We start from the raw sequence: 11,888 nt of genomic DNA, 5'->3' as shown, positions 1-11,888 counted from the left end.
ATACACATCATACAATGAGAGGAGGTGTTCTCTAATGGCAAACAAACAATTGAAATCAGATGTTCAGCATGGTAGATGGATGTTAAGTGATGATGATGGTGGTGGTGGTGGCGATGATGATGATGAGGAGGAGGAGGAGGAGGATATTAACTAAATATATAAAAAAAAAAAGCAGTTACAACAAGAAAGGGATAATGAAACAGCTCAGAAAGTTTCATGTTAACTTTTTGAGATTCTTTGATAAAATAATTAAAACCCAAGAAATGAATTTCAATGAATTTAATATCATTCACCAGAGACCTCTGGTTAGTGTTATATAACAACAAATCTTAAGATAATGGTTTTGGCTGATTTGGTTCATTGACAAAACATTCAAAGATGATGTCAGACAATTCTTAAGTTAGTTTTGTTTAGTAACAAGATCAAAGGATATAAATATTGCTCACAAACACATTTCAACTCTTTTAAATATCATTTACCTTTGTTATTTATCAACAAATTTGTAATCAAAGTTGTCTGTAGAAAAACCTTCAAGCAATGTCATTCAGCAGGAAGTTATTTTTCTGTCAATACTGTTCATTAACAAATCTTCAAATAATCTTGATTAATATAAAAATCTTTTAAGCAATTTAATTTCCATAATAAATTTCCTTTACATTTCATTATCTTTAGTAAACAATAGGAAAATGATAATGTAGCGATAGTGAACAATAAAATCCTCATCTTGTATGCGAAAAAAGTGAAAATGAATAGTTCCGTAAAGAATTTCAGAAACACTGAATTATGTCTTAGAACAGTACACAAATCACCATCAGAAGGAAGAATTTGGTAAAAATGTGCATTAATACCAGTTAAAAAAAAAAAGAAAATGAATGCACTCAAATTTCATGGAAGTTAATCAGCGATATTTACACAACAATGTGAATGTAATGCAGCAGTCAAGAATATATCATACTTCAAAAATTGACAAGAATCATCTTCATTGTCACGAGGTGTCCCCAATTTTACGAACATGGAGTGAATAGGTTACTTTCTTTGAAGTCAGTCTGTAAAGAAAAGATGAAGAATATTTGATTAGCTGAATAAAATACTGATTTCAAATTTTGGCACAAGGCCAGCAATTTCAGAATAAACCAAAACATGTCCAAAATTGTCTCCCATGTTGGTAAAATGAAAATCACATTCACCATTGACTAATATTGTTTGTCTCTTTCCACACCATACAAACTAGTTTTTTTTTTTTTAATTTTTTGATTTAGTTTTTTTTTTTTAATTAAAACTCTAGATATTAAAACTGGTACCATGACAAAATGCACCCAACCATTTCAGTGTGGATGGTAAGAGAGTGGAGAAAAAGTGAGGTTGAGAAGTCTTTTTAAACTTGTCGAGGACATGACCACCTCTCTAGTGTTGGCACCATAAAATGCACCTTGCATACTCCATAAAGTAGTTGATGAAAGGAAGGGCATTTAGCCATAGAAACCAAACCAAAAATGGCATAGACCTATGACTCACCTAAATGGGCAGCAAATTCCAAGTAAGAACTGTCTAACTGTGACAACCCATCCAACAAGGAAATCAGACTTAAAATGATGCAAATTAACAACAGCAGCAACAGTGGCTGTAACAGTAACAACAATGATAAAACCTAGATGGTATATTCATATAAAAAAAACTTCTGCTGCTTTAAGATTCTATTGCAATAGGTACTCTTTCTCTTTCTCTCCCTCCCTCTCCATACATATATAGTATATATATGTGGAGGCGCAATGGCCCAGTGGTTAGGGTAGCAGACTCGTGGTCATAGGATCGCGGTTTCGATTCCCAGACCGGGCATTGTGAGTGTTTATTGAGCGAAAACACCTAATGCTCCACGAGGCTCCGGCAGGGGATGGTAGCGAACCCTGCTGTACTCTTTCACCACAACTTTCTCTCACTCTTACTTCCTGTTTCTGTTGTGCCTGTAATTCAAAGGGCCAGCCTTGTCACTCTGTGTCACGCTGAATATCCCCGAGAACTACGTTAAAGGTACACGTGTGTGTGTGTGGAGTGCTCAGCCACTTGCACGTTAATTTCACGAGCAGGGTGTTCCGTTGATCGGATCAACTGGAACCCTCGTCGTCGTAAGCGACAGAGTGCCAACAACAACATTATATATATATCTCACACTCTGTTACTTTCCTCTCGCACCATTTTGAAATCATTCACCCTCTTCTTCCCCCTCTAATCCACTGTCTGTATTCTATTATAATCACCTTGGGCATTCACTCTGGTACCTTGTCACAACCATTTTTATCTTCTTCCCAACTACTCCCACTGATCCTTACATAATGCGGGTTAGCTGTATAATCTCCTCTATAGCAAGACCTGTACATTGTCCTTTATTATACTTCAGCTTCTCAACACCAAACATACAGTCACCTTATCCTTTCTCAAATACACCTTTCCACTAAGTCAAGGTCACTTTTTCTTTTATTTTACCTTGTGTTGCAAGTGACTTGGCAGCCTCACTAGTGCTGGTGCCACAAAAAAAAACACACCCAGTACACTCCACAAAGTGACTGACATTAGGAAGGGCAATCCAACCATTGAAACCATGCCAAAGCTGACATTGGAGTTGGATGTAGTCCTGTGGCTTGTCGGATCCTGTCAAACCATCCGACCCATGGTAGCATGGAAAACAAGTGTTAAGTGATGATGGTGATGATGATGATGATGATGATGATGATGATGATGATGATGATAAACTACATGAGAATATGATAGTTTCTTGAAAAAGTGAGTGCACAACCCATTTCTGAAATTAATCAAAATTCAATCCAGATTTTATTGAATTTTTTTTTTTTTTCACACTTTTACTTACCTGGAATAAGCATTATCGAATATAATTTGATAGATTCCCAAATCACGAGGTGTCAATTGACCTTTAATAGTTTGATGATGAGACTGGCATTTCTGGACTGGTATCAATACTTTTTCATTACCTTCATTGGGACAGGGATTTTGAGAATTAAATATAACACCAAATGCAATATCCTGATAAAAGGAAAGGGAAAGAGAAAAAAAAGAAGCATTTAATATGATTTAAATCATTAAAAAATTGATAAATAGGCGTTTGGTTTCTAGTTCTATTTCAGACAGTGTAGATACAATATAAAGCACAAACATGTAAGGGTGTATGTAATATGAACTCACACAAACAATTGCACACAGATACACATACGTACATACATACATACATACATACATACATACATACATACATGTATACATATGTATATACATGTATATATATGTATATATGTACATAGACAGGTATCTGTCTGTCTGTCTGTCTCTCTCTCTCGGCCAGGTAACCATGTACCTTCTCCATAGCAAGACACCTGTTTCTGCCTCTCTTTCACACTCTAATCTTTCATCATCTGACACAAGATCCCCTCCTCTCTCAAGATTCCTTGTCTTTCAAGTTACTTGGTGACCCTGCTGATACTGGTGTCACGTGAAAAGCATCCAGTCCACACTGTAAAGTGGTTGGCATTTGGAAGAGCATCCAGCTGTATAAACCATGCTAAAACTGACCTCGCCTGTGCTTGTGCCATGTAAAAAGTACTCAGCCCACTCTACTGGTTGGTTGGTGTTAGAAAGGGCATCTAGCCATAAAAACCATGCCGAAACAGTTATAGTAGCCTGATGTAGTTTTCTACCTGACCAACTCCTGTCAAACTGTTCAGCACATGCCAGCATGGAAGACGGACATTAAGTGATGATGATGATCATGATGATGATGATATATATATATGTGATATGATATAATATGATGGTAGTCACTCGTAGTCCAGGAAAGATGGTTCTGCAATTTCTTGCCAGACAACTTGCACAAATGATTTTGTTTATAGTGAACAAATGTATGTGCTGTACATTAGTTCACTCCCTCCATCAAATCAACATTACCTGAACAGCTGCATGGTGTACCATATATCAGGTGTCAAAGTTATCACAGAGCAACATGAGATGAAGTGTTTTGCTCAAGAACACAACGCACCATCCAGTCTAGGAATTGAAACCATATATATATATATATATATATATATATATATATATATATATATATATATATATATATATATATATATACACACAAAGAGATTGAGAGATGTATGTTTGTATGCATAAATATATTAATACTAACCTTAGGATATGATGTGAATTCCCAACAGATATCCAGACCAAGTTTGTTTACACAGACAGATACAATATAGGAACAGCCATACCGTATCCAAATAATCCTTTCTGAATTTATCTCTCCTCGCTCAAGTTCTTCCAAAGATACTGAGATACCAGTTGGCAATTTCCTATAATGAAAATCAAACAAAATAAAAAAAATTAAGAATTACCATTGATATTGCATTGTTCAAAGATAGTGAGCTGGCAGAATCTCTAGCATGCCAAGCAAAATGCTTAGTGGTATTTCATCCATCTTTGTGATCTGAGTTCAAATTTTGCTGAGGGTGACTTTTCTTTTCATCCTTTCAGGGGTCGATAAAATAAGTACCAATTGATCACTGGGGGGGATCAATGTAACTGAGTTACTTCTCCCCTGAAATTTTCTGGCCTTGTGCCAAAATTTGAAATCCATACTGCATTGTTCTACCTAAATGGCATCATATTTGTTCTGAAATCATATGTTGAAATGAAATTTCATCAGAATTAGAGCATTTTGTCTGTGTGTTAAGTAGCTTGCTTCCCATCCATGTGGTCTTGTGTTCAGCCATACTGTGTTAGTGGGTGTCTTCTAGTATAGCCCCAGGCTGACCACATTGTTCCAAAGCAAGCTGATTGATGTTATGTATGTAGGAATGTTTCTTATTGCTCCTGTATAGCTTATTTTGGAACTAGAATTCAAGACCCTTTCACTATAACTTCGTTATCTCCTTCAAGAGATCTATTATCTTTTGTATTTTACTTGTTTCAATCATTGGACTGCAATCATGCTGGAGCATCACCTTGAGTGAGATTGGAGTTCAACTGTATCAAACAGGCTGCCAACCGACAACTATTCACAGGCACGATCCTACTACACCTCAACATGTGGTCCTTTGACTGCTGCATTTCTGCTCTGAACTGAATCACCCCTCCTTAGATAATCTGGTCCTGATGAGTTCCCAAACCAGCACCATATTGGTTCATACAGTAACACTTGTACAATGTAGTATATTTAGCCAAGGCACATAACTCTCAACTAGTCCAGTTTACCCAGATGCTAATACAAAAGCACAGGATAAGTGGGAACAACCAGACATTGGAATTAGTGGCAGTATTATAAAATTGATGATGTGAAGTACTGAGTTCAATTCTGCCCACAAAAGAAGTTCTCAATGAGAGATTATTATCATATCCAGGAATATATTAATAATTGAATACAAAAAAAAATTACAGCAAAAGTACAGCAGACATACACAGTCAATATTGTTAGCTTGATGCTCGAGGGAAAATGGAAAGAAGTAAAAGGTATTGTATTTCAGACACAGTCCTTCTTCAGATGCAAGAAAAAGGTCCAGGAGATATTGGGAAAAGATGGGGAAAAAAGAAACAAGATGAAAATAAAGGAGTGGCTGTGTGGTAAGTAGCTTGCTTACCAACCACATGGTTCCGGGTTCAGTCCCACTGTGTGGCACCTTGGGCAAGTGTCTTCTACTATAGCCTCGGTCTGACCAAAGCCTTGTGAGTGGATTTGGCAGACGGAAACTGAAAGAAGCCCGTCGCATGTATGTATATATATATATATATATATATATATATATATGTGTCTGTGTTTGTCCCCCCCAACATCGCTTGACAACCGATGTTGGTGTGTTTATGTCGCCGTAACTTAGTGGTTCGGCAAAAGAGACCGATAGAATAAGTACTAGGCTTCCAAAGAATAAGTCCTGGGGTCGATTTGCTCGACTAAAGACAGTGCTCCAGCATGGCCACAGTCAAAAGACTGAAACAAGTAAAAGAGTAAAAGAGAGAGCTGGAAAAAAAAGATGTGGAATCAGTAGAAATGCCAATCTAGCAGAACACCAACCCCCATCTTCCTGTAACATATAAACAAACAATGGGTGACAAATGTAATCTTGGATAGTAAGCCTAATCTATCACCTAGATTAACACTATCACAACCTGACCCTTGGATACCTTTATTGAAGTCCACTTTGTTGTAAGCACTCATGCCAGATCTCCCTACTAAGAGTAATAATATACTGACCAGGCAACCAACCAAAAAAATATATATATATTGACCTCCTTCCTTTTTATTAATGAGAAGGCTAAATAAAGTTTACATCCATATAATTCTTCTTTCTTCATGTTAGACAAGTTTAACCCTTTAGCATATAAACTGGTCATAGTTAGCCAAAATATTCTACCTGTTTTAACTTCAAACTGGTCAGATCTGGTCTTTCACACCTACAGTGTCATTTTACAAATGAACAATCAAACAATCACATCAACAAAATCTCAAAGTTATGAAATAATGCATGATTAATTCAAAATGATGTGAATACATAGGCATTACATTTGACAGAGTAATCTGAACATCAAAAGGTTAAAAATCTTGAAACCAACTTAATTTTATTGAATATAGATATTTGTCTACCCCATCTCCTATCAATTTTACTTTTTATCATAGCAAGATCTTGCCCCATCTATGAGAAACACTGTATTGATTTATACATTACAACTGTATTAACCATGTATTCTTTTCTATTCCACCAGTCTTTGAGACCAATACAAAGTTCCTGAGCACAGTTCTTCCTTCTCTGACTATATCATTATTGTCTTTCATGTTTTTAATTTACAAAACCTATGGTAATGCTTGAGTATCTTTTGGTAAAACAAAAACATATTCAGAAATATATTACACAAAATTACGGAGATGTACTTGCAGAGCATGTGACCTGATCTGAGATCGTGTGCTGGAATGAAAACAATTGCAGCGTGGAAGGTGTTTATAAGCCATTTAAAATAACACACAAAAGCCGTTAGATTCACTTCAACATTTAAATTTAATTTGTCAGTGAACAGGTCGCGGTCTCCAAGTGACGAAAATATTTTGACAAATTAAATTTAAATGTTGAAGTGAATCTAAGGGCTTTTGTGTGTTATTTTAAATGGCTTATAAAAAACCTTCCATGCTTCAATTATTATGCAAAAAAAAATTAGGAAGTGACCTGGTAGAAATGTTAGAGTTCATTTCTGAGTTCAAATCTTCCCAAGGTCAACTTTACATCCTAACCCTTGGAATTCAATAAGATAAAGTACCAGTTAAGTACTAGAATCAATGGTATTGACTAAGCCCCTCCCCTCAAAACTGTTTGCCTTGTGCCTAAATCAGAAACCATTATACCCATATATAATCATCTCAAAATTTGGCAAAAAGCCAGTAATTTTAGAGGAGGGGGTAAGCCAATTACATCATCCTAGTGCTCAGCTGTCACTTATTTTATTAACCTTGCCGCTGGACTGGCTCTTGTGCAGGTGGCACGTAAAATACACCATTTTGAGCGTGGCCGTTGCCAGTACCACCTGACTGGCCTTCGTGCCGATGGCACGTAAAAGCACCCACTACTCTCGGAGTGGTTGGCGTTAGGAAGGGCATCCAGCTGTAGAAACTCTGCCAAATCAGATTGGAGCCTGGTGTAGCCATCTGGTTCACCAGTCCTCAGTCAAATCGTCCAACCCATGCTAGCATGGAAAGCGGACGTTAAACGATGATGGTTATGATGACAGGATGAAAGGCAAAGTAGAATGTAATGGCATTTAAACTCCAAATATAAAGAACTGGAAGAGATGCTGCTAAATATTTTATTGAACTCACCAATGATTCTGCCAGTTCACATAAATATAATCAATAAGGTAAAGTAAACAAGTGATTTCTATAACATTTTTCTAAATTTTTAATTTTGAAACAGTTTTTGTTTAAAATGTTCATGCTAAATGTGCCAGTAATTTTAAACTTCCATTCATTGATCCCTATTGTATCAACCCATGTCTTGTTTTGCAATGTATTCCTTTCTTCTCAACCAGTCTTTGAGACTCGTGCAGAATTCCTGAGCACAGCTCTTCCTTCTCTGGCTAAATAATCTGTTATCTTTTACTTGTTTCAGTTTTTGGACTGCAGCCATACTGGGGTACTGCCTTGAAGGGTTTTAATCAATTGAATCAACCCCAGTATTTACTTTTTCTTAAAGTACTTATTCCATCAGTCCCTTATGCTGAACTACTAAATTACAGGGATGTAGACAAACTAACACTTATTGTCAAGCAGTGGTGGGACACACACACAAGGACATACATACTTAATATATACACATATATATAAAAAGCAGGCTCCTTTCAGTTTCCATCTACCAAATCCACTCACAAGGCTTTGGTTGGCTATAGTAGAAGACACTTGCCCAAGGTGCCACACAGTGGGAGTGAACCTGGAACCATGTGGCAAGAAAGTAAACTTCTTACCACACAGCCACACATGTGCCTATAGTGTGTGTGTGTGTGTGTGTGTGTGTGTTAAATGCACCAGTTTCTAAGACAGCAAATAACTTACAGATTTTCATTGTCTTCATTCTCTGTAGACTTTGATCTCATTTTGGCAATTTCATCTTCACTGATTACAGCAAAATCAGAAGAATTCTCCCAGATGTTAGATGTGTCTGTATCAACAACTTTGTCGCAAGATTCTGCAGCATCATTTTCTGCAGCAGCAGGTGTCTTTTCTGCTGCATCTGTTTCATCTTCCGGTATCCTGCACAAACAAAACAAGAATCATTTTTAGAACATATATAAATCCAGTAGAACTTACATTTTTATAGAAAGTATTTTCCATATGAAAGAAACAGAGTAAACACACATACATACAGATATATGAAACATATGAGCACACTATGATTTGTAGCTGATCTCTAATTATGGAGGGAATCTGTAGAAGGGGTTGGCCCAGAAAGATGTGGAATGAAGTGGTAAGAATGGATCTTCAAACGCTGGGCTTCATTGAAGAGATGACAAAGAACTGGGACTTGTGGTAATTTGTTGGACATGAGATGCCATGTCAAGCTAAGTAAAATCATGGCCATCCATACATACAGGCTGCCCTTTATGGCCAAGCCCCTATTCCTTCTCCCAGCAGAGAGGTCTTTATCCTGCATATGTTAGCACCATGTAAAATGCACTCATGTCAGTGCCACATACGATGCAATCATGTCAGTGCCATGTAAAATGCACTTGTACTGTCACCATGTAAATGCACCCATGCAGGTGACAGGTAAAAAAAGCACCCAGTATACTCTGTAAAGTGGTTGGTGTCAGGAAAGGCATCCAACTGTAGAAACCATGCCAAAACAGACAATTGGAGCCTGGATAGCTCTCCAACTGACTATCTCCTGTCAAACCATCCAACCCATGCCAGCATAGAAAATGGATGTTAAACGATGATGATGAACAAGTGGACCTTCACAAGGTTGTTCAAACGGCTAAAAACTCTCTCTAATTTTGATGCTAGGCCAGCAATTTTGAAGTGAAGGGCAAAGTCAATCACATCGACTCCAGTACTCTGTTGGTATTTTATCGACACTGAAAGGATAAAAAGCAAGTTGAATTTCGCAGAATTTAAACTCAAAATGTAGTGAGCTGAAAGAAATGCCACTAAGCATTTTTGTCAGTCACTAATGATTCTGCCAGCTTGCTGCCTTGTAATTCTTCCTAATTTTGGTACAAGGCCAGTAATTTTGAAAGCTGGGAGTGGATAGTCAATTATATTGACCCTAGTGTTCCACTGGTACTTATTTTATTGACCTAGAAAAGATGAAAACCAGGGTTGACCACAACAGAATTTGAATTCAGAATGAAAAGAGCTGAAAGAAATGTGCTAAGCATTTTGATTGTCATGATTTTGCCAACTCACCGCTGCCAAATTGCTAAAAGTAGGAGTCAAACATACTTCATATCATACACACTACCATCTTAAAAACAAGAACACATGATATAAACTATATATGAAATAATAAAGTTAGGATGATCACAGCAAGAATGGTTTCAGTCATAGGTCTCAAACAAGACTAATTAGGGATTAACAGCAATAACAACATAATTAAGATGTCACTGATCAAATAAAAATCATTAATTTACAAAAAGAAAAATTTTCTATACAAGAAAGATCAAGAGGTGAATCATATAATGTTGCAATAGGGAGGCTGAAGAGAAAAATCTCTTATAACATACTTTTCTTCAACAGAATTATCACTAGAGCCATTCTTTGTTACACCACCGGAAGCAAACGATAATGAAGACTGGCCAATTTCAGAATTTTGGTCTTGCAAACTATCCATGTCATCAGTGTGATCTGAAATCAATAAAATAATAGAGATAATAAAAGGGAGGTATAAAACAAAAATTAAGATCAAATTGGAAAATAAGAGATGATACAATACTATTTTCTTCTCTCCAATACTGTCACTTCTCAGTCTTTATGGCCAATGTTGAAGGTCCACAGTGAAGGAATCAAAATGTCTTTGTGATGTTTTTTTTGATTTGACTTCCTCAGAAGAATTTACTGTACTGGAGTTTATTGTAAAACACCTTCTTCAGGAGCAGGTACTCTGGCATACAAACCACATGACCTTCCCCAGTGCAACTGGAGAAGGTCATGTAGTTTGTATGCCAGAATCATTTGGATACCAGGCAGTTCAGCATGAGAGAGTACTTCTGTGTCAGAAATTCTGTCCTGCCACTTGATTACAAGAATTTTTTTGAGACAGCTAGTATGGAAATAGTTTAGCTTCTCTCATCGCACCTATATATCATGTTAGTAGAGAGCTTATGTTTCACAGCTATAAGGCAGAGTGGTGGAAACTGCAGCTTGGTACTCTTTGATTTTTGCCTTTGGAGTGATGCCTCTTCTATTCCAGAATTCTTTCTACTATACAAACAGGGCCTGAAATTTTGTAGGAGAGAAGCTAGTTTATTACATCAACCCCAGCGTTTGACTGGTACTTATTTCATTGACCACAAAAGGACAGAAAGCAAAGTCAACCTTGGTAGAATTTGAACTTAGAATTAAAAGACAGAAATGTTAAGAAGTATTTTGTCCAACATGCTAAAAATTATGTCAGCTCACCAACTACCAGAATGTGAAATACATGGCATAAGTAGTTCGGTCATTATAGATCACAACACACATTTAATTAATTATAAAAACCACATTAAAATCACTACTGTAGAACAAAATGAGAACTTACCAAGCATATCGGAAACGTCACTGGCTGATTCACTCCATTTTGTACTGCGGCGATAGGAGGAACTCTCAGACAATTCTTTGTCTTCTTCTTCACTCTCAACATAGAGAATAGGATTGGCACTATCTTCAGACTGTTCCTTCTGGAGTTGGTAACATTTCTCGCAAGCTCTCATTTTCTTACTGTTAATTAAACAAGTAAATTTTTTCTACAATTAAATTCATGTCATTGTTATTGAATACTATGAATACAAAAGCTCTAAAGAGCAGAAATAACAACAACATAAGTAAACAGAGTGGCAACAACACATATCAAGCAACAACAACGAAATACAATATACTCTTTACTCTTTTACTCTTTTACTTGTTTCAGTCATTTGACTGCGGCCATGCTGGAGCACCACCTTTAGTCGAGAAAATCGACCCCAGGACTTATTCTTTGTAAGCCTAGTACTTATTCTATCAGTCTCTTTTTGCTGAACCGCTAAGTTATGGGGATGTAAACACACCAGCATCGGTTGTCAAGCGATGGTGGGGGGACAAACATAGACACACAAACACATATATATAGATACATATATACAACGGGCTTCTTTCAGTTTCCGTCTACCAAATCCAC

At 36.8% G+C, this 11,888-nt stretch overlaps 1 protein-coding gene across 4 annotated transcripts in view; it reads right to left on the bottom strand.

Moving 5' to 3' along the window:
* Nucleotides 1–264: 264 nt before the first annotated feature.
* Nucleotides 265–11,888, bottom strand: part of LOC106872124 (FYVE and coiled-coil domain-containing protein 1) — a 68,319-nt gene continuing 56,695 nt past the window's right edge. For all 4 annotated transcript variants that reach the window (XM_052967372.1, XM_052967373.1, XM_052967371.1 and 1 more), the window contains 6 exons: nucleotides 11,274–11,452; nucleotides 10,258–10,378; nucleotides 8,588–8,785; nucleotides 4,190–4,352; nucleotides 2,864–3,036; nucleotides 265–1,046 (listed from right to left, as the gene is read on the bottom strand). In XM_052967372.1, the coding sequence (XP_052823332.1) occupies nucleotides 986–1,046; nucleotides 2,864–3,036; nucleotides 4,190–4,352; nucleotides 8,588–8,785; nucleotides 10,258–10,378; nucleotides 11,274–11,452 (895 nt within the window). In that variant the 3' untranslated portion in view covers nucleotides 265–985. The remainder of the gene's footprint in view (nucleotides 1,047–2,863; nucleotides 3,037–4,189; nucleotides 4,353–8,587; nucleotides 8,786–10,257; nucleotides 10,379–11,273; nucleotides 11,453–11,888) is intronic.

This window comes from Octopus bimaculoides, chromosome 4, assembly GCF_001194135.2.
Source record: "Octopus bimaculoides isolate UCB-OBI-ISO-001 chromosome 4, ASM119413v2, whole genome shotgun sequence".
NCBI classification, from domain to species: Eukaryota; Metazoa; Mollusca; class Cephalopoda; order Octopoda; family Octopodidae; genus Octopus; species Octopus bimaculoides.
This window is presented reverse-complemented; position numbering and strand designations above follow the sequence as displayed.